Genomic DNA, 24,203 nt, shown 5'->3' with positions numbered 1-24,203 from the left:
TTGAATTTTAGCATAGGTGCCTTCATGTAATCTCATGATCATAGTCAACAGGGGTCCTGGGACCCCCAAGGCCGCAAGTACTTCCCACAGTTTCGCCCTTGGTACCAGGTCGAAGGCAGCCCTCAAGTCGACAAAAGCCGCGTAAAGACTGCCCCCGCCTAGCACCACAGTCCTCCACTGGATCAGCTGGAACCGAAAAACTTGGTCCACAGTACTAGTGGCCTTACGAAACCCAGCCTGAAATGGAGGTAGGATATTGAATTCTTCCGCCCAATCGAGCAATCGATTAACAATCACTCGCCCAACGATTTTTTGCACTGTATCGATTAGGCTAATCGGGCGGTAGTTACAAGGCTGGGAACGGTCACCTTTTTTGTACACAGGGATGATAACAGCACCCCGCCATGATGCCGGGATAGCTGCTCCCCTCGCTATGTAGTTTATTAGTAAGTGAATATATTTACACCACCTATCAGTGTCGTTTAAGAAAACGTCCGCTGGGACTCCATCAATGCCAGGAGCACATCCACTGTGTACAGTTTTGAGGGCCGACAGAATTTCGCCCGTCGTAAAGACATTGTCCTCAGAAGTTATATAGATAGGGCTGATGTTATTTTCAATCTGGACCCGGTTAGCATATTGATCACTAAAAAAGTTTACCCAGGCTTCCTGCGGGACATAATTATTGCAAGCCTCTTCAGGCCTTTCTTGCCCCCATTTAACAATATGCCAAAATAATCTAGAGTCTTTTCGATCACTAGCACACTTCAGCTTTTCCCAGTGGGCTTCATCCCAATCTTTTTTTGCTTTAGCAATGCAAGTTTTATATAACTTTCTTGCAGAGCGGATAGCCCCCAGGTTTTTTCTCTTAATTGCAGCTCCCAAAGAAGTTCGTGCCACCTTACATGCATGATTATACCATTTGGCTACTCTGCCAACCCGGGTCGCCTTAGGGTTTACTGGCTTCAAGAAGTAGCTTTTGATTTCTTGGAAAAGGGACTCATGTACTTCAGGAATATTAACTTGGTTTGTATTAATCCCTGCTTCGCCGTCGAGGGCCATAATGGCCTTGTCGGTCGCAGCTCCTATATTATCTATAGCTTGCTGGTCTGTCCTAACACTTGTCCATCTTAGCCTACGCATATCGTTTGTTGGAACAATGAGCGGGGGTAGGCAGTCATCCAGAGAAGTAGAAGCGTTGGATTCAGACAGCCACCATTTATGGGTGACACATAACGGATTATGGTCACTCTCTGGCATTTCTGTTACAACCATGTCTTTAACAGTAGGCCAAAGGGAAAAGCTACAAATAATATAGTCAATACGACTTTTGCTTCTCCCATTGTCAAAGGTCATAGCTGGTACTCTGTCTGACTTTGTCCTTCCATTCAAAGCTCTTAATCCTTGTTCAAGGCACATTGCGTTCAAACCCAAAATGTCCTCTGACCAACGAGTTACTGGGATGGTATCTAATGGGGGGATGTCCCATTGTTTGTCTTCCTCTGCACCTAGAAAGGCTTCACCTGTATCAAGAGGTTCAAACGTACGGTTTAAATCCCCAGCAATTATTATGTTATTACCACCTGAATGTGTCTCGAGGAAATTATACAGAGCAAGAAGAACCACAGATTTTCCTACATTTCCACCTCTGGCATAGATGTTATAAATATCGATGGACAAGGATAGATCACTCATGAATCTAATGAGCTGAATATCTTTCTGACCAGTCTCTACGTTTTTTACAACGGCCTTTAAAGATTGTTTGACCCATATAGTAAGGCCCCCCATCGGACGCCCTTTAGGGCCCTTGGAAGCTGGCACATAGAAGTTTAAGTACCCCAAAGCGAAAACGGGGTCACACGCCCATGTTTCCTGGAAGATACAAACGTCAAAATTACTAACAAAATTAAACCAATCACCGCAACCCTGCTTTGAGCCTAGCCCGGCCACATTCCAAGATAATAAGTTTCCAGAGTCATGTGCCATTACAGGTTTAGGGCTAAGAGTAAGTACACTCATCGTATTATCATTTAAACCATTATATATTAGATTGTCAGATATTAAACCAGCTATGGCCTCCGAGTTAACAGTCTCAGGACGGGAACCTTCTCGTTGGCCCAGCTCATCAGTACAGGGTGATTCAGATAAACGGAGGGATGGTTGTCAATCGCAAGCATTCAGGTTTGACAGGGCAGAAAACCTATTTTCCACACATAGACCCCATTCACGAAATCCAACATCATTACTACTCCTACTGGTCACAACATTCCATTTAGTTCTTAGAATATTAGGGTTCGTGCCTCTACCTTTCCTAGAATAGAAAAAGTCCAGGGTCAATGGTACAATTGAAGTTGACCTACGCTGTGGAGGCAAGATGTTAGGTAAGATATTTAATAAAACCTCAGGGTCAGTGAAGGTTAAAATAACACAATCCCCTCTGAACCTCTTGACGCTGTTACCAATCCACTCAACCCTTCTGGCATTAGCAAGTTCAACAGCTAATTGTTGCTTCCCTCAAGGTGTTATTATCATGTTGTTAGTAAGCCATAATAAAGATTTGTTTAATAGAGAAGGTGCAGATTCAACCTCCCCAGAAACCAGAGGGGGAACATTTGCAAGAACAAGAACTAATGGAGAGGCTTCAACTACAAGCTCGGAAGACCCTTTCCCCATATTAGAATTATTAGTAGGAGCGACCGGGGGTGGATCAACAGAGTCACCAGTAGATACATTAGGCAGTGATACATGATTAGAGACAGATCCCCTATTCTCAGCAAGTGTTGTTTTGCTCAGTACTGGCTCTACAACAACATCAGTAATATTTCCTTCCTTCACCAAGGTTTTCTCTAATAGACCACCTAGTCTGTTGACCTCGGCGGTTAATTTATCAATTTTACTAACCAGGGGTTTGACTATACCTTTGATTTTTGTATCCATCATACTCCATAGTTTAGTAAATTGAGCGTTAGAAAGGGTAACATGGGCTTCACTAAGCAGATCAACCTCCTCCTCCTCTTCCTCTGATATTTTTCTCGAAGGGGTTGCAATTTTGTTTCTGCCGGATCTTAGACCCCCTCTTTTTTGGGTAACCTTACTTTTACCCCGAGTAACCCTCGGAGCTGGTACAGGGATAATAGAAGGAGGGGACTCGATGTTGGTGGATATCACTGACACCCCTTCACTATCGCTATTGGGTTCATTAAGAGCGACTACACCACTAGGCAGGATGGGGTCTGTATCAAATAGCGGGACGTGAGCCACGCAGGATGCACTACTATTGTGTAAAGCCAAAGAATCCCCATACTCTTTATCGGCCATATGGGATTGGTTGGATGAATCCAATCCCAATGAGGATCTCCTGTCACTATTGATTTTAGCCACAACTTGGATCAAATAATTATCTAAAGTGTTATTTGCTGGGGTTTGTTTTTTCCCAGGCATGAGTAAGACCAATGAAGTGACTACGATAATCAATACACTTAGAACACAGTATACAGATAGGAGTAATAATTACCCTGTGTAGATCGCACTGCTCATGGGTACATAAATGGTAGAGAAGAAATTTCAGGCAAAGTCCCTGGCCCAACCCAACCTAGTCCGACCTCGGACGGCCTCAGACGGCCCGCCCTTTGCCCGGGCTTAGCCCGGCGTCGCCCGCGCGCGTCCCGCGTCGCGGGGGAAGTCCGTGAAGATATACGCCCCCAGGCGTTGACGATGGTAGCGTTGGCGGGCTTCCGCCGCAAAGGAGCTTGGGGAGTGTAGTTTGGTCCCCCTGGCACACTGCGGCCGCTGGAAGGATTAACGGATGCGGCGGCGGCAGGGAGGAGTCACGTACCCCCGGTTCCCCTCTGAAGCTGAACTGATCAGGTAGGGCTCCCAGGAAACGCTGTAAGGCTGCCACGAACACCCGCTCTGCCGGGGAAGTCCGTGAAGATGTACGCCCCCAGGCGTTGACGATGGTAGCGTTGGCGGGCTTCCGCCGCAAAGGAGCTTGGGGAGTGTAGTTTGGTCCCCCTGGCACACTGCGGCCGCTGGAAGGATTAACGGATGCGGCGGCGGCAGGGAGGAGTCACGTACCTCCGGTTCCCCTCTGAAGCTGAACTGATCAGGTAGGGCTCCCAGGAAACGCTGTAAGGCTGCCACGAACCAACGTGTGCAACTATACACATTTTACCAACGTAGAAGAATAAAACATTGAGTTAAAGCCTGGAAAGATTCAAACTTATTCTATGAAAGTTATAGGAACACTTCTGAATCGGACACAAAACCCGCTGAGCTATTTTATCAGAATTACAAACTTGTTACATTACAGGATCTCTGCAACAAAAGCCATGACCATGATACAAACCTTGTCCTAACCTGTCCTTTACACATAATGCGCTGCTGCTGCACATTAAACATTTCAATTAGTTACGTCGATTCACACCCGAGACACTAGTTCACACACAAATTATTGGAGGAAGTGCATTAGCCACCTGAGCTACATTACTAAGACTATATATTAAGACATTTTACCACCTAAACTATCTTAACATGTGATGTGACTAGGATTACACACTTAGCGTGGTAGTTTAGCCATGACTGTGCCTGCTGCAGCAGGAGCAAGTCTGATTTGCAGAAGGTCATGAACCATCTACAGTAGTACAGCAACCAAATAATGAATGGACTGAATGAATGAACTGAATGAATTTAGGATTTATAAAGCACCTGGTTACTCCCAAGGAGTGTCCCCACGTTGAACAGTACCATCATATCCTGGTCGGGAAAGTCATGAGCAAGTAGGGTTCTAACTCTGTCTAAAGAGCCAGGTCTTCAGATTTTTGCGGAAACCTGCCTCAGGCTGTTCGAGTCTTAGGTTGAGTGGCATCAGCCGTGGTCCGTGCAGGTAACAGTGGTGGGTCTGTATTGGGGGGGGATTTCGAGGGACCATGCCGAGGGAAAATTAAATAATTTTCCCTCGGCATGGTCCCTTGAAATCCCCCCCCCCAACGCGGCCCTACCGACCCACCGCTGTTACCTGCACGGACCGCAGCTGCATGGCATAGAGTTCCAAAGCTTGGCTTGCAACCCTAAACTGGTACCAGTGGCTGAGATTAATTCAAGCATTTGATCCATCACTTTTTCATTCACTGTTTGTTTGTGCCAGTGATTAATAAAGTAACCCAAAGGAGCTTCACTATTGGATTTCACCTTGTGCCCGAGTTGTTTGGGTGCTGAATTTATAAAAAGTCTGTATACCCTCTGGCAGAACACAAGCTCTCTACCCGGGACTCTGCTCCTGGTCTATAAATGGTACAGTGAACAAAGAGAGAATGGACTCTAATGTGGCTTCAGATTGATTCAAGCATTGCAGCAATGACTTTTCGATTCACTTTTAGGTCTGACTACAGACAGCTATTCCTCAGTTATAGACCTACTGTTACCAATACTTCAACAAACACAAAGGAGGCTTTGGCTTCGCCTGAGGGAGTATTTCACGTATCTTACGCTGTTGTGTGTACCCTTCTGCTCTTACTACAATGCATGGAGAAGAATTTTACATCTGAAAAGTGCACTTTTCTTTATCTCATACAAGCAGTTTATGGAAAGCCTGGACTACCCAATCTAACCTACTTGTCATAACTAGCCTACCATGTCTACCTACAATTCTTACCTTAGTACCGTGCTAAAATTACCATACATAAAACTTACCATACCTTACCTATGCTACCAACCAAAAATCCCATAACAACTTACCATACATACAATGTCTTACCTACCATACCCACCATACTTAACCTACCATACACATCTACCATACCTAAACTACCACACCCAACCAAGGATTCCTACCCAACTATCGTACATATCTACCTCAATAACCTATCCCACCTAACCTATCTACCGTATCTAGTCTACCATACCAAACATACCATACAGATCAAACCCATCAGAGGGCAAAATAAAGAGGCTTGGAGGCTGCCTTGAGGGGGTGCACTGGGCCAACCTCAGGCTGCCTGACCCCCCAGGGTCTGTGGGTGCTGCGTCCTCGGCCATGCAGGGGCTGCAAAGCTTGCGGGCCATGGTGGCTGGGCTGGTCTAGACATGGCTGTAAACCACTTCAGTGGCCATGGAAGGAGCGAAAGGGGGACTGGGGTTGACGGGGGCCAAGGAAAGGCCCAAGGACTTGGGCGAAGCCTATGTACTGTAAGGTATTGAGAACTAACTTCAATCACTGAAGCAAAATAATCTTGTAGACATTGGAAAATCCAACAAACCTATTCTGTTACATCACTGTACTACAACTACAAACATCAGCCAAACTAGGTGAACAAAATGGATGTACGGCCAGGACGGTTGTCAGTTATGTGTATACTGAGAGTCTCAATGGAAGATGAGAACGACATTAGTCCTGGCCCTTTAGTTCTAATGACGTTTTAGCCGCTTTGTCTTGTGTAGCCGCAGGGCGGGCCCCTGGCTTGGACGGTGTTCCATCTGATCTTTTCCTTGACAACAAAGCTTCCTGGAGCAAGTACATCACTCTAATTGCGAACGCTGTGGCTGAAGGTGCCCCAGTACCTAAATCCTGGGGGGGTGCTATCATAATCCCAATATATAAAAAAAGGGTGATAAAACCCTCCCAGGGAATTACAGGCCCATCAGCCTAATCGACACAATCCAAAAAGTCATTGGGAGGATGGTACTGAGTGAGGTACTCATTTGGATCGAAGCTAACAAGATCCTTTCTAGTCTCCAAACGGGCTTTCGCAAATTCACCAGCACCGTGGATCAGGTGTTCCGCTTCAAGCAATTGCTCTGGAAGGTTGTCGAACTAGGCAAAGGCAGTCTCTACGTCACTTTTGTTGATCTAAGAGCTGCCTTTGACCTTGTCCCCCGAGAGCAACTCTGGAGAGTTCTCGAAAAGCTCGGTTTACCCCTGGAGCTCTTGACTCTAATCAGGAGACTGCATGAGCCTAACTTCGCAAAAATACAATGGGGCGGCCCGGGGGAAACAACCCCCGAGTTTCCTGTTGAGCGAGGTGTGCGTCAAGGATGCGCCATGGCCCCAACACTTTTTTCTTTGTATATTAACGGAGTAGTTGATTATATGCTTCAAGCTAACACCGACGCTCCCAAGTTGGCAGGAGCCCCTATACCAATATTAATGTTTGCCGACGACACCCTTATAGTGTCTAAAACCCCGTGCGGCATGCAAAGGGCTCTGTCAATTTTTGAAAACTTTTGCAAAGATCATGGCTTGGAGGTCAATGTGTCAAAGACTAAGCTTATGACATTCAACCCACACCCAAGTTATAGAACTGGTAAGCTCATAATGAACGGCCAAATTCTGGAGGAGGTAACAAACTTCACCTACTTGGGCATTCATGTGTCCCACAGTAATCGGTGGAACAGACATTTAGAATTGTCCACGTTGAAACTCACCCAGATTACGGGAATGCTGGTCAAAGAGCATAAAAAATCCCTTACTAAACCGGTCAAACCAGCGTTACTAGTATATGAGGCAAAGGCCCTAAACTCAGTCCTGTATGGGGCAGAGCTCTGGGGTTTTGATGCTTTAACATCCCTAACAGCCGTTGAAAATAAATTTTTTCGCTACATTACTGGCTTACCACAAAGTACGCCAATGGTCCCATTGCATTACGATCTAGGTAGAAAGGCCATTAAGGACCTGGCCAATCTCCGTCCGGTTTTATACTGGAGGAGACTATGGACTACACCTGAGCTCCGATCTTACGCAATGGGTATCATGGACGTAATTCAGGTTGACAAGTTCCATAAGATAGGGTGGCTAAGGAACCTCCGCGAATCTTTAAAAGCTCTGGGGTTGGTAGGCCTATGGAACGATCCAGTTGTTGCTGAGTTTCCTGCCAAAAAGCTATTGAAAACATTATACTGGGAACAGGTAACTCACAGGGTGTGGGGCGCTTCTACTTCCTCCACGATGACCAGCCGTTTTTTAGAGGCAAAGGTCACACCTCTTTTAGAACCTTTTTGGGATCTGATCACCTTGCCAAGGGATAGGAAACTCTATTTTCAACTTAGAGCAGGTTCCCTTCCACTCAGGGCCCTAACTAGCGGGTGGTTTGGTGCAAGCACATGTTCCTGCCCTGTTTGTGGTGCCAAAGAAGAAACAATCGCCCACTTTCTGTTTGTTTGCCCTGTATACGCTACTCCTAGACGTCATTGGCTCTCTCCTCTATGTAAATTACTGGGCACAAGGAGTTCTGCCGTAGCTATTAGAATCCTACATACAAGCACTTTACCAGTCCATTCAATAGTCTTAGCCAAATACCTGGGGTGGGCATGGTCTCTCAGACTTAAAGCCCTTCAGCGCACTGAGAAGGCACATAGGTAGGGCCTTAAATTCTGCTATAATTTCGCTACCATTAGTTTGTTATCCCCGTTTTAATCACTGCTCTTATTATTGATGTGTATTGTACATCATCTTGTCTGCTGCAATGTTTAATATCTCTCTTATTTACAAATTGTATCTATTTATTGGAAAGATTTTATATTATCAAGTGATTGTGATATTTTATAACTGTGTTTTGTTTGTGTCTTGTATGAATTACTTTTAATTCGAATAAAGACTATGATGATGATGATTAGAGCGACATTAGCCTCGGTGGTGCCTGAGTTTTTGCAAAGGGCAGGGACACCACTACTGCTCAAAAACGTTGGCATAAATAGACAACAAAGTATGGCCAGGAGGTTGGTCAATAGCTCAATATGCCAAATACCAATGCTGATAACCCTTTGCAGCTTCTTATCATCAACTGCTTCTGAAAGGGGAATAAAGGCATATTTACTAAACCCCCATCAAATTAATAAACCACCATCAAGATGGCATGACCATGTCACACGTGGTTAAAAGAGAAACAGGAACAGAGAAGAAGTGATGGAAGGAATGCCTTAGTTAATCTCAGCAACTGCAAATTGCTCGAGCCACAATCCAGTCCTTCGTTTTCCAAACACAGTGCCCTTCTAGACAGAGGCCAGTTCAGTACCGATCATTATTAGTCCTGCTCCAGTTGGAGCATGCCAATCGGAAATGACAGCCCGGGTCTCCTCCAGTTAGGAACACAAGTGGACCCAGAATATCTGCCTATTTGGACCTACTCCATGCGATGCAGACTGAGTCCTATTGCACGGTGAGTCTAGGACCATCTCTGGGCATACAAGTTGCACTTAGGGCAACAGTCCAGTACACTGCCAGGCCAGGTCCCTTTAGACTGGACACAGGGAGCTTCCAACAGGTTTCCTCCTACTTGAGCCTCCTCATTGAAGTGCAACATGAGTTCAGGGCAGAATGAGCATGGGGCCCACATCTGGGAATAGGTTTATATTTATTTTACACAGTAAAAATCAATTGCTTCTAGGCACTAGAGCAAGAGGACATCGCCATATGGAGTGAAAGGCGTTATATTTAATCGGTGCTAGACTGTGAGGTTATGGTTGCGTTGACCAGGTCAGCCATCACAGTAAGGGCTGGTGCACTGAATGGTGTATACATGTACCCTGCCCCCTCCACTTCACTCTGAGGTGGAATGCGTCACTCCTTCCATCTTAACAGGAATCCTTTCCATAATCTATTAGAGCTGGCCACCTGTGTTATTCCCACTGTAAAACATTTTTAGAAAGTGATACATAAGCGAGGCTGTCATCACATCTTTAATTCATCATCAAATCTTTATTTCCAGGCTCACGATCAAGGATCAAATATTGAAGGCATTAGAAAACCAGGCTACATCTCAGGAGACCAAAATACACACATTCTCGTTCTGCAAGCAGGAGGCAAATTGAGAATTTTAGTAATGGGATGCACTGTGTAGAACGAAAAACTGTAGATGATGGAAAGAATAGAGAACACTAGAGCGCTCTAATTACCAGAGAAAAGGAACTGATGGGCCTCTGCTTTATAGGATACGGTCAATAACGCTAGCCTACTTTTTTCCAGCTACAGTACAAGCATGACCTGTAATGTAATATTCATGTCATAAATGTACCCCTAACCACCCTGGTGGAGGACGGCTCTGATACTGAGACCTTTTTAGAGGCACACCAGACCATGGATCATTGTATTCAGCTGGAAAGACTAGAATAATACACGGGGCGACCAAAAGGGTCTTAAAAAGAACTGAATCTTTTCGCAATGACTGAAGTCAGGAGGTGGCCGTTGATTCTGTGGTATTCTCAGCGAAATTGACATGAAATGCACCACAGCGTTCCACTTTCTCATCCCCAATATTCAACATCTGCACGTGTCTGCTGGAGCAGGTGATTGGAAAGAAGCACATGCATATCTAAATGTAGGTGGACAGCACCCACATTCACATATGTCTGGAGAATGACCCAGGCAACAAATCACCACCCAATTCCTTGACCACATCCACCACTAGTTTTACATTACTCTGCATGGGCAGACATAAAACTGAAATCCTAGTACTGGGTTGGGCAGCGCCAGGCCTAAAAGTATCTTGTTTGACTCACCCCTGGGTAGTCCAGGACCACATTTAAGAACAAATGAAATCAGGTTGTCCTCTTTGACCGACTCCGCACATTTGCTCCACATATCAATGCCGTTATAAACGTTTATATTTCCAGCTAGCTATGCTTTAAAAAATGTCTGTGCGTCTTTACAGTCAATATTGAGCGGTGTGGACCTAAGTAAGCCCTTGTGATGGGGTGATTTGATTTGCGCATTGTCGCCTACTCCGGCTGACCCAATTAACTAAAGGACAGAATACAGTGTGTTCAGAATCTACTGGCTAGAAAGAACCTGAACCTTCAGTCTATATGGTACATGAACTTTCAAAAAGGAGATCACTAGCTCCCAGAGGGATCAAGAAATAAATTCATCATTCTATGCCACACAAAAAAGGCTTGGAGAAGCACAGGCCTGGAAAATGATAATGCACTGTGCTAAATAACACAGGAATATTCAATCAGACACTTGTAATCTGATCGGCCTACTAGGGTACAAACAGCAACAAAAACACAGAGGCAGTACTGAGCTTTGGAGATGCCTACAAACCAGCACAAGTGTCGAACTCAACCACCTACAGGACAGAAATATCCTGAAAAAGTAAGTGATCGCATTTTTCTGTGACTAAAAGCCTACCTCAAAGAGAAACCAACAGAAGAATATAGGCTGAAGGATTAGTCTCACAATCGGTTAGATTCCAAGTACGCAGAACCAGCTCTTGAAATTTCTGCTGTCATCCAATTGCTCCACAGAAATGCAAGGCGCTTATGTAACACTATACATAGTTCCTCAATAACTACATAATAAACAAAGAGGCCACGCAATGCCCCCTTTCAATAACACACTGTAGTTTACATGTTCCACTGCATTACCTAACCCTCCTTGAATTACTCCCGATTCTAACACAGAAGATTTCCCTAACTTGCCCAGCTTCTGGGGTGAGGGTGCGAGCACATGATCCTATCTACAAACACACATTCTTGCTGTCTGTTTACAAAATGAAATTGTGCGTGAAAAGATTTGTCTTACAAAGTAACGATCTGCAGGGACCTTATGCATGGGTGTGTTTTTATTCTTCTCATATTAGTATAAACTACTGAACTGTACCATCTCTGGGATTATCACTTGCCTCAAGAATCTTACAAGAGGCCAACCATATGGTCTCATCCTGTGATACAGCGACATGAGAGTGATTTCTATTTAACGTTCTCATAGTGCGCAACTGGGCCGTATAAAATAAGGGTGCTTCACATGGTGAGTGGCGCTGGAGAGCCGGGAGAGCTCCTGCAGCCACCTAATAATCGCTGCTATGATGCCCATTTAAAGCCTACATATAAACGAAAGCATCACTGCGTTGGGCGTGGGAATCCCTGGAGCTCTGCGATTGGCTGAAACTGGTGCGGCGCTGTGGGCAACTCTGCGATCGGCTGAAACTGGTGCCGCACTGTGGGCAACACCGATTAAGACCTAGAGGAAGAGCACCTGGGATCGTGGCCTTTGGGGCCTATGGCGATGGAAACGGAAACTGCCTTGCGACGCAAAAATGGAGGCAGGCCCTGTGCGAACTTTTGGAAATGGCTGGATCTGGCAGAGGCACTGGAGACGCGGCACAGCTGAAATACCCGTGACGGACCCCTACACGCTGCTGACACTCGCCGTTGACAACTAATAGCATGTTGCCGCGGGCACGTCCCAAGCCAGAGATAGGGTTGTGGTGTACGCTGGCGTGCCCTCCGAAGAGTGAATGTGGCTATTCTGGGGTCTTTGTAAGTGCCAGAGAGGCTTATCCCGGTGACACAGTCGGCATGCGGGCCCTTATGTGATATCGGCTCACAGACATGCCACCTGCAGCGTGACTAGATGATAGGATAACACACTGGGTGCCATGGGGTCAGGTGAGGCCTGGCTCGCCAAGATCGCCACGTAGCTGCGGTAAGTGAACCCCCCTAGATATGTCACTATAGACCCCCTTAAGTGGCACCTTCTTTGCACCACTGAAGTAATACTGAGACTTGCTTGGTGGCAACATGCATCTAGCAATACTGTTATGATGGGAGCAATCGGATGAGAACAATGTTTGGAACAAAAGCCTGGAGTAAGCAAATGGGAGCAGTCAGTTTATAACGGGAGAAAATTAGATGTTGATGAGTGTAAGAGTGGGAGCCACTGCGTTAGATACATAGCTGATGTCCACCGCTTACCACCTGGCACTGCAATGAAGAAAATGGATCAAAAGCAATCGTAGCTTCAGTTTGAGGCCAAGAAAAGCTCCAAACCACAAGATAAGAACTCGCAGGGGGAAGCTATATGTGCCACAGAGGTGACTGAGATAGATGTGGAGGAGATGGACACTCAATCCCTATTGCTGGAAATGTGCAACAATCTGGCATCCATAGATTAGAAAGTTGATGCCCTCACAAGTCGGCTTAATGAAATGAACGAGGTTAGACAAGCATGCAGGCGGGTTTAATGCTGCAGAGTAAAGGATTTCATAGATAGAAGGCAACAATAGCAAGATTTCCAAGGCTCAGAAATAAATGGCATGTGCAATTGAGAGCCTAAAACTCCACAAAGAAGACTTAGAAGCCTGATTATATAGAAAATATGTTGGCCTCGCTGTTTGGCCAGGAGAACTTGTCTCATATGTACATGGTGGAGTTGGAGTACCATTCGCTTGCTATGCGACCAATACCTGGAGAGACCAATCATCCCCAAACTGGTGTGTTATTGAGACCGGGACAGACTCCTATAACTCGCCAGAGAAAAGGGAGACTTGCATTATACTGGCAACAAGATATTGGTCTACTCAGATTTCACCATGTCTGTACACGATGCCTGGTGGAAGTCTGTGAACATCAAGTAAAAAGCTTAGCGACCTAAACTTAGGCTACTCCATGATCTACCCAGCATGGCTGAGATTCACATGGGATGAAAGGGTTCAGATCTTCAACGAGCCACAGGTGGCATCAGAATGCATGAACAAACATGCCCCTAAACAACCCTGAAGGAATAAAACACAGGAAATGTCCTCACAAAATACTATGAGTGATGTAGAATGAATAGACAATAAAAGGTAAACACCAGATGAATCAGAGGGTAAGGCTTTATTACTATGAACTGGATGGCTATATGACTTGATGATGATCGCATTTTATGACTTGTATGAAAGAGACATGCTATTTGAATACATTCCGGTGGGAACTGGGGGTGTCGTGGCACAAGATAGAACCAAACAATGCTGATGATAATTCTGTGACCTTTCGACTTTCCATGGGGGTGGGGGGAGGGGGGGCGAATGTAGTGTAACTGACAAGCAGCAAGGAACATTAATGCCTCTAACTGCTCATCGCTAGCTATGTCTGCCAGGATGGGGAAGTTAAGACAACAGTTCTGTTTGTGTGATGTTTTTCTGGTGAGCTTTGTTGCAAGAGATGTTGGGCAAGTCCTTGGAAAGTTGAAATTCAGTGTGGATGGGGGAAGGGATAACATGGTCACTGTTCCTACTGTAGAATACAGAATGTTATCAGATGTTGTACCACATGAGAAATTCACATGCACAAAACCCATTGGCATCCCTGTGGAGTATGACACAAGTAAAAAGAGAACAGATAATCAGATTACTTACCTGGAATGTCATGGGTCTAAACAATCACAAAAAAAACCTGCCAAGTTCTAGCGTACGCTACACGCGATCGAAATACTATGTCTACAGAAGACAAACCTGGTCGACACTCGAGAACATATGAAAGCTAAAAATTGGAGTGTGCATATATTCTTCACCTCATACTTGGCATACATCATAGGTTTCGCACTATTGATATGTAAGGGCCTACAATACACACACTAATTAGGCACAGTGGATCTGGAAGGCAGATATATAATTATACAAGGCCGTTTATATACACACAGTGACAATAATGAATTCATATGACCCCAATTAAGATGACCCTTAATTCTTTCACAACTTGCTCCAAAAGCACAACAAGCAGCCCACCCGGTGTTGCTATAGGGCGGAGAGCATAGCATCACATTACACCCCACATTAGGCAGCATTGGGGATAGGGGAAAGAGTTCATCCTAAGGCAAGGAAGGCAATCCATGGTAGAATGAAGGACCTGCTGTTGCTAGATTTCTGGAGAATGCGAAACCCACTAGAGCAAAGTTATACATACTACACATCTGCTTCTGGGTCAGCATCTAGGTTACATTACTGGTTGGGATCGACCAACATTGCCGGATGGACAACAGGTGTGAGACATCTGGCACATACATACACAGATCATTACCCTCTCCTGCTCACACTGACAATACTGGACCAAAGATATACACGAGGCGTGTAGAGCCTTCACTTTACCATTTTGCTGGACACAGTGTTGAGATCAGAGATAAAACAGATTATCGCTAACTATTTCAAAGAAGACCCAGGGTCAGTAGACACTCATAGCATATGGCCAAGCGAAATGGCATACTAAAATCAATCTGAAATGCATTAGCCCTGCTAGAGACCAAGACCCAAAACTGGGAAGGAGCACAATATGAGCAGGGTACCCCTGAAAGCTTACAACATACAAAAATACAGGGATATAGAGACAAGGTAGATAGAGAGCTGAAATTCCTAAACAAATATGCAGTGGCAAGATCATATGAGGAGGGTGATAGACCCAGACATACGTTTGCCAGGCTTACTAGACCACGATGGACAATGCCCACAATAACCTCAATAGAGGCAGCAAATGGTACCATCAAGCCACAGACTGATGCACTCATGCAGGAATTTACAGACTACTACACAAGACTCTATAAATCTGGACAGCACAAAATGCCGCCGACATTAATCAATTTCTAGAGAGAATGACACCAGCATGGGTAGAGGGCACTGGAAGTGAGACCTTGTGTGTGCCGCTCACATTGGCGGAGGTACAGGGTGCTATTAAAACACTAAAGAATAACAAGGCACCTCGGAGTGATGGCCTTACAGGTGAATGTTTTTAAATAATTCATTTAGGAGCTGGTCCGGTGCTGCTGGCAGTGTATGAGGAGGTGCTGGTGACGGGATCCCTATGTCAACGATGTAAGAAGCGGTGGATGACTATTCTTTTAAAACCGGGCAAACCATCTGAGAAATGTGAATCATATCGGCCGCTATTCTACTTAAGCATTGGTAATAAGATACTAGCTAAAATTATAGCAACTAGACTGCTGCCCTTGCTTCATAGACTAATCCTGCCGGACTTGTCTGGGTCGATCCTGGGATGGTCTATGGCAGATAACTTAAAAACGTTGCTCGAAATTACTCAGCAAATACGCCCTGAAATCAAGGCTGCAGCAGTGTTCTTGGATGCGGCTAAGGCCTTTGTTTCTATAGAAGGGTCCATTCTCATCATTATGTTGGAACATATGGGACTGGGTAAAGACCCAGTAAAATGGGTTATAGTACTATACAAGCAACCATCGGCTAGGATCAAAGTGAATGGGGCACTGTCCGAGACAATACAATAAAGCATGGGACAAGGCAGGGATGTCCACTCTCCCGGATACTATTCGCCCTGGCGGTGGAGCCTCTAGCGAGAATCCTCCAAGAACAGCATAGCGAATGAAGTGTTAAATTCTGCAGGTGGAGAATCTTTCTGTTGCTTTTATGCTGATGGCATTTTATTGCTGGTCAATGAACCAGCCAACACGTTAAATCACATTATTAGAAAAGTAATACAATTTGAGAGATGGGCAGGATGAAGTATAATTTAGGATAAATCTGTGATGATCCCAGTAACTGAGTCCACTAGGGCCATAACATTAGACTATCCACTGGTCTGGAGCGAAGAACCAGTGAGGTATGTGGGCATACAAGACCACCAAGCTATAGCTACTTTATATAGAGCCAACTAAAGAATGTGTATAGATAAACTAACTACACATATAGATAAATTACACAAACTACCAATATCTATGGAATAATGAAAATGATAGTTCTTCCACAATCACGGCAGGGAGGAATGGCATAAGAAACTGGTAGTTCTCCCACAATTACGGTCTCTCTTCCAGAAATTAGCACTTCCGCTGATCTGTCAGTACTTCCACTCATTAAACTCCCTGATGTTGAAGTTAACTTGGACAGAAAAAGCGGCTAGGGTGAACTGAAGATGCTACAATTGCTGCTTCTAAATCATCACTTGAAATTTACTATCTAATAGGCCAGGCGCAGTACACACACCATTGGATACATAACACACAGCAGACATGGAATGAGGATTGGTGGCCCCCATACCGGTAAACGCAGTACTGATGATGCCACCCATTAGAGCTACAAGAGAGATAAACACTGTGGAGTGTATGGTATGAGCATGGGTGAGACGGCAGAGGCTAATGGCAGTGGAGGAAGTATATTCCCTGATGATGCCTCTACTGGCTAATCCTGCATACAGGTAGTATGTGAGCCAGTAGTTAGGAAACGCCTGGCTGGCAGATCACTTCAGACCATGGGCAATATGTACAAGGCAGGGGCATTGATTATGCTGTAGGACTACAAGAAACTGGGGCCCTGCACTGCATTAGATATATACCTATATCATATACGTAGCTCAGTATGGGAGAGATAAAGGGCACACCTGGCGGAACCTAAAGAGTGGAAATTATGGTCCCTTCTGTTATCCAAAGTTCTCCCCTCTAGATAGAGAACTTTAATGTATTCCACAGTGATGCCAAGAAATATCAGCCAGACTAGAGTGAGAGATAAATGGGCCACGGACATGGGTCAAAACCTAAGAAGGATGATTGGGTCTACTCCAGGGTCTCCCCATGCAGGTCCACCCCTATACTGTCCCTCAGAGGGATAAAGAGGCCAGTGCCACTGGCCATGGATAAACACTCCCAGTCTCTGGGTGCTAGTGTGAGTTAAAGTCCCTCTTCTCAGTGGAGTCTGGTGACTTCTCCTTCCAGCAGTGCATTCTTTCGCCATTCTCTTTCCTATGTCCAGTGAGTTCTTAACAGTCACTCACTTGTGGAGGGGTTTACAAGTAGGCGTGGAAAGTTCTGGATGGCAGGCACCTCTGTCCAATTCTAGGGTGCCACATCATCACTCCACCCCTGCCCCAAGCCTCGTGCACCGCCTTTTGGGACATTTTATCGTGGCGGCTTGGGGTGGTCAATGGAAAGACCTTTTTTTGGGGGAGCCTCAGCCTCACCCCCAACTGACACAGCTTCCTGATCCCTTTCCACCAACATTTTAAAGGGTCCCTCTCCAGTATTTGGCTCCGGCGATCTGGCCTTCGTGATTTTATCCCCACTTCTTTATTTCCCAGGAACTGGGCCAAGCACATTCAAAATTAATGGTTCTATTGTGTGGAGAGGCCTTTGATCCTTCTGCTAGCCAGTAGAGTAATTGAATTGGCTCAGCGGGGAGGGGACAAAGGCCCAGAATCTGCTTATGAGCTAAGCCAGGGAAATAGGTCAATTCTTCAAGTGTATTAAGGAGTACAGTTAGGTCTATGTATGGTGAAACTGAGCTGTTGCACCGAATTTGCCTTTAAAGGGTAAATCATTAGAGCATGTAGATTTTCACCAATCATTGCAGATGTACACTATGAATGCCCACTCACATTAGAAAACCAAACCTACACCAGGTAAGCACAAATCCCTGTAGGGCCCCTTCTGCGACAAGCTACCTATGCGCAGATGCACAGCTGTGCTAGACGGTAGTCTCACATGCGTTGTCCACACACACATGTACTCAGGTGTTCGCGTATTACCAGTCTGGCTCCTCTTACCTTAGTAGCGCAGCACTGGCCTTATCTTAAAACGTTAACACCAGCGGTTAGCTCTCTCAGTCCATTTCCATAGATTTTCCAGTGAGTGAGACTCAGTGAGACACACTCACAGTAAAAGTTCAAAATTAGGTAGTCATATTTAAAAATCTTTGGGGATTAAATGGGCGAAACTGATTTTTTATTGGGCCATTGGACCTTTTTTATCACATCCAAAGAATAACTGCTTTCTGTAATTCCTGTCCACTGGCTCCCACAACTAGAATACAAAACAGTTTTTATGGAACGGGCCTCCTGATGACCAGTCCAAGATCTCACACTAAACAAGCATTTTGCACTCCTTTTTAGATATCAAAAGGAGATGAAACTGACGGTGTAGTTCATTGTAAACTCTATGCCTACATTAGACCAAACCTGAAAAATGCCCTCTTGGGTTTGTTTTTAGGTGCTAAACACAGGAACAAAGTGGAAACGTAGTTTTATGAATGAAATATGAAGCGACATGCCGGCATCTGGCTGGGCTAATCTCCTGAACAACTTCCTCAACAGTCATTACTAGAATGTTCCTGTACAAAGGTATGGACCCACAAGCTCAGGCACGAGGAAACACAAAATGACCATATAGGGATGAGGGTCTGGAGAAGAACCAAAAGACAAGCAGAACAAGGGAAACACAGATGGAAAACCTAGCCGGTCATTGTGCTCCTCTGATATTCATCGAGTGGGCAGCAGGCTAGGGAGCTGCTTTCAGAGCAGGATGAATTGTTATGGCACAACCATGCTCCAGTGGCCGGGTCCTAATCACAGCCTGCTGCAGAGTGGGGCTGGTTTGAGCATTTTTAATGATTTTCGCATGAAGCTACAAAAAGGGACATCAGTCTCACAACTATTATTTTCTGGCTCGAATGAAAGCAACCTATGGAAATCAATCTGAAAAGGTTCTCGACTTAAAACAAACCATGTGGACCACTGGGTTTGATTTAAGATCTAGAGACTCAACTTATATTTATGATCTCAAGTTAAAGCTATATACTATCAAGAGTAAGTTATCAGGTTCACAGGCTCATTGAGAATACAGCGCCTACCCGCGGGTCACTTTAATCAGAACCCTGTTAGTGTGCTCCTGGTGATCTTTCATCAGTTTTAAGACCAAGTTCAAGTAACAATACAGCCCAATTCATGGCCATTAACTTCCTCTATGACGAGGACATTTTACCAAACAAGACTATACAAGATGACCAGATTAGAGAGCTACAATTGCAGGCAAGTCATTTTTCTTGCTATACCTCGTAAATGTTATCACTTTGCAACCTACGAAAATGAATAGCCAATATCAATTTTTTGTCTATGAGAAACGTCTTTAGAAAACATAGTCCTTGTAGGTGCCATAAATAATAAACCCAAATTCTAATACGTTTTATCGAATCATAAACGTAGACTCGTTCAAACATAAAAATAAAGTTCTTCAAAACCCGAGCAGGACAGCAGGATGCCTTCCAGATATGGGATCAAGGTACTTGGGGCAGCATTCAGAAGCACAGCTAACTTCGTTTACATTTCATGACGAATTTGCACTGTAAGCAGTGAGCCCCAGGTCTATCAGTTTAAATACTATAAACGCACAATACAGATACAGCTGAAGAAAATGCAAAAACTCATCTCAGCATTTCTATTATTTTACGTCAATAAAAAGCGGTTTTACCTCGTTTCCATATACCATCAAATGGTGGGTTGTGATGAGGGACTTGAAAACCACCACCCAGCTACTGTTTGTCGTTCTTTCAAATAAGGAGTCGGCGAGCTGTGGGATATTTACATTCATCTCATTTGTGCACTGGATTAAATCTGAAATAGAAACAAATGGAGTTTTACGTTTTAGTTGTGAACATGTAAATTCAGTCAAACATTTACTAATAAACAAATGCAGTGAAAACTGCAAATATTGTGTTCTTTACCCACAAATTAAAGGATACTGAATTATTTATATTTTTTGCAAACAGGTGCAGGCTAAAAGAAAGATACTGTAGTCACATTGATAAGTTTGTGGGCATGAGACAGGATGATGTAACTATAAAAAAGTATTAACTTCAAGCGAAGTTCCTTGTCTGGGAAAGAGGAACTTTTCTAAAAAAAAAAAAGTATATAAACTTCTTCTTAAATCTAAGGCGGCTACATTTTGCCCAGTGAATGGACCGTTTAACTGTCTGGCGCACCATCAGAAAAGAATTATGCCTTTTGATTGCTCGATCAATTCAGGCTGCTGGCACTTCGAAGCCATTATACTTTTATGGTTTGTTGAGGAGTCCCAGTGAAGGACTATAGGGCTGTTCCCGGGAGCTGAGTTTCCAAGTTACTACACAAATTCTACAATTGATGCCGCACTGCTCGATTGCCTATGTCGGCTTAATTTTACAGAAGTCAGCTCTTTTTATAAAAAAGCAATTACGTTTGGTTATCAATTGTAATTTAATCCACAGAAGCTGCAAAATTCTGTACAACACAGTACAATTAGAGTAATTATCTACTTGTATTTATTATACATTCTTAGGCAGCATGATCATTTCCAAAAGTCTTAAATAGATCTGTGATTTTGTTAAGTACAGAGCAGGCTCCTACGGCTTCACAGAGAAACCCATGAAGAGACACAAGAAAATACAAAATCAACAGCTCTTGTCCCAAAACATCACTGTGTACAGCATGATTATTTACAAATTATGCTTCTGAGAAACACACAATTGTCATTTACAAAACTTAAACTAAAAAATAGAGAAAATACATTGCAAACACAAGGATCTGCAAAACAACACAGCAAGAAGTCAAAGGTTTAACTGACTACAGTGAATTCCACTGTGGAAACCATTTAGAGAATGGTCCGCAAAGCAGTACACACAGGATATTACGCAAGATATTTCTGGAGGGTGAGGCATTTTAATCCTCTTCCTAAGGCAGTAATAGAATTCTAAATCCAGAGTTCAGAAGAAGAGAATCGGTCACTGGACATTATCTTTTTTAAATTAGGTGTTTTCAGAAGGCTAGAGTCCAAATAACAGGAGCAACGACATTCTGTAAAGATATCTAGTTTCCACTATGATCACATCTACTGGGTTTGACTTGTTGATGCAGTACGACCCTGCCCACGGGAGCACATTAACTCTCATTAAATCAACACATGATCTAGAAAATATTGATAAGAGTAGATATATATATATATATATATATATATATATATATATATATATATATATATAATGCAGTGAAATAGGTGGCCTCTCAAGGTAGCTTTGTCTGTTCAGTTTTTGAGGAAAGATTCAACTTCAGAAAAAAAGGCACACTAATCCCCATTCTGTCTTTAAGCTACTGATGAGAATATCATGTTGGGCACCCTTCTTACTCCATATTCCACTTGGATTTGTCATCGAGGGAGAAAAGCAAGGGAACGAATTATTGTGTTCAGTAGGATGTGAAGACTAAGTGGAATGACCTAGAAAATTATTATGGAAGGGACAGAACCCATTTTTTGCCTGGAACACATCCAACATACAGCAAGAAGCTAAAATGGATGATGCAAGTCATCTTACATTTGGTGGACGTTACACCATGATGCTACAACAGTAGACTCTTCCTAACTGCGCCCATGAAAAAACAAGCATTGGCATAGCCAAAAGGTCTCGCCTTTGGGACCTTATAAGCACAATATTGTTTTTTGAAGGGTTGGTAGGGGTATTTGTTTGACATGTTAATGTTTTGAAAGTAGCTGTGTATTATCACAGCAGCTAAACATGTAGCACAACATCTGTAGCTAGTGATATGAACCCTGTTCCCCACGTTCCAAGTTTCAGCATGCTCGCCTCAGGCCAACCACCCCTAAAATAAACTAGAAATGAAGCGCACTACGAAATGAGCCAGTGGACTACAATATATTCAATGCATTAGGCAAATAAAAAAAATAGTACAAATGTTATTTTTGATTGGTTTCAAGAAGCTTTCTTTTGTAATACACATGAACACATTTTTATACCCTTGTCAGTACATAATATTCCAACAATATTGCATCACATTATTATTGGCTTTGAATACATTCCTAAAGTTATTAACAGAATGGCAAATCATGACTTTTGTGTAATTACCAATGCATTTTGGGTTATTCCACCCTTCTTCAGGGGTAGCTGTAAACCCAATAATATGCCAATTACCACATTGTAAGGAACGTGACTCGTTTCTAAAATAATCTAGTTCTATCAATGGCATGAAAGAGAGAAATGCCCGGAACAGTGTAGTAAACCAACTCTGCAAATCAGTCATCATGCATTGTAAATATTCAGCACACCACCAGTATGTGCTTAGAGCCATGTGCTCAGATACGAACGATACAGTGCCGCTCCTTGTTTGAGTACCCAAAATACACCGTAATAACTAAAAAAAAAGGGAAGAGAAAAAACAAAACCCTTGCTACCAGTGCTTCTAATTTTATAAAAATGAAATGTCTTTCTGATACGGGGTGCAGCATACCACAAGATCCAGCATGCATCAGAAATCTTACTTGTGCACGGAATCGTGCTGCCTGAATCTCAGCGCAAAAAATCGGCGTGTCCTTGTGCACTATAAGCATACACATTGATAGTCTCTGGAAAAAAAGAACTGCGCCGTATATGTATCTCACTCCTCAATAAAATCCTGGTAAGTAAATACTTAATGTGGAAGCACTGAAACTGTAAGCGAGTCCAAAAGCGATTGACTGTCCCCTCTCCGTCTGATAACCGGAAAGACAAAAAACTCACCTCTGCAGACTGCACTTAAATTTGTCGTATGCCAAAGTCCCTCCTCTCATCAAAATCAGAATAATACTTCATATTTTCATTTTTCTTGTTCTTCTGTCACCTATTACCTGTCACCTTATCTGTCCATGAGGCCAAGTCTTGTATTAGACATGTATTTGGTTCATACGTGCAAATCCACAGCCCAAGACTTCATTGGTTACCTTCGCCTGCATTATGATCTGATTTTGTTATTTAACCTCAATTACTGTAACTATGCAGATAAAAAACAATCATGTTAAAGAATTGAAATTCATCTTATCTTGACTTATGCTCTATCAGCGAACACCTACTACCAACAGATGACTGGACGATAGCTAGTCACTTCAAGTTAAATGCCTCACAAAAAGAGACATGCATGTGGCAGATGGACCAACTATCACTACAACCGTCTGACCTGAAGGGCTAAGACCAACACCAACGCACTTAGTTGAATTAAGAAACCAGTGAATGATTAGGGACTCAAATCTCTTAATAACACCACAAGTAAATCAAGTCTCTGAACACAGATTCTTCACGATGGAATGCATTTGGTGGGTTTTCCAATAACGTGGCCAGTGGCGTAACAAAACATGAGGGGCCCGCCCTGCAAGACATGCTGGAGGGGTCCCTCCAGTATGGGTAATCCTATGTCCCCCCAACACCACGGGGTCTGCGAGGGACCTTTGTTACACCCCAGAACGTGGCCTACATCACTAAGTGCCAGCTACCATCAAGCAATACATGGGATTGGAGCTCTCTCCAACCACCAAAAAAGAAATTCACACATAGCTATAAATAAGGCCACGCAGTTATAGCATCCCCAAATAAGGCCAACTAATCTTCGGCAAATCCCCATATTTCAAAAAGCCACTAACATACGGAAGTTCCTTCTATGGAACATTATGTTATGTTATGTCGGGTATTTATAAAGCGTGCGGCTACTCTGAAGAGTGTCCCGGCGCTAAAAGAAGAACACGCACCCGAACAACAGAAAGATGAACCAGAGTACCAGGCGATAAGATGCTAGTTGGGCCGATCTAATGTTGGAATAACCAGGTCTTGAGCATTTTTCTAAAGGCAAGCAGATCCAGGGCCTGACGGAGAGGCAGGGGGAGGTTGTTCCATAGGCCGGAGGCAACTGCCTGAAAAGAGCGACCACCG

General features: G+C 43.9%; 1 protein-coding gene across 13 annotated transcripts in view; it reads right to left on the bottom strand.

Moving 5' to 3' along the window:
* PICALM (phosphatidylinositol binding clathrin assembly protein) overlaps positions 1 to 24,203 on the bottom strand; it is a 592,332-nt gene that overhangs the window by 386,117 nt on the left and 182,012 nt on the right. For all 13 annotated transcript variants that reach the window (XM_085623164.1, XM_085623165.1, XM_085623155.1 and 10 more), the window contains exon 2: positions 19,949 to 20,091. In XM_085623164.1, the coding sequence (XP_085479290.1) occupies positions 19,949 to 20,091 (143 nt within the window). The remainder of the gene's footprint in view (positions 1 to 19,948; positions 20,092 to 24,203) is intronic.

The sequence above is a fragment of the Triturus cristatus genome, chromosome 8 (genome assembly GCF_964204655.1).
Source record: "Triturus cristatus chromosome 8, aTriCri1.1, whole genome shotgun sequence".
In the NCBI taxonomy this organism is placed as follows: Eukaryota; Metazoa; Chordata; class Amphibia; order Caudata; family Salamandridae; genus Triturus; species Triturus cristatus.
The sequence above is the reverse complement of the archived record's forward strand: the minus strand, read 5'-3'. Positions and strand labels throughout refer to the sequence as shown.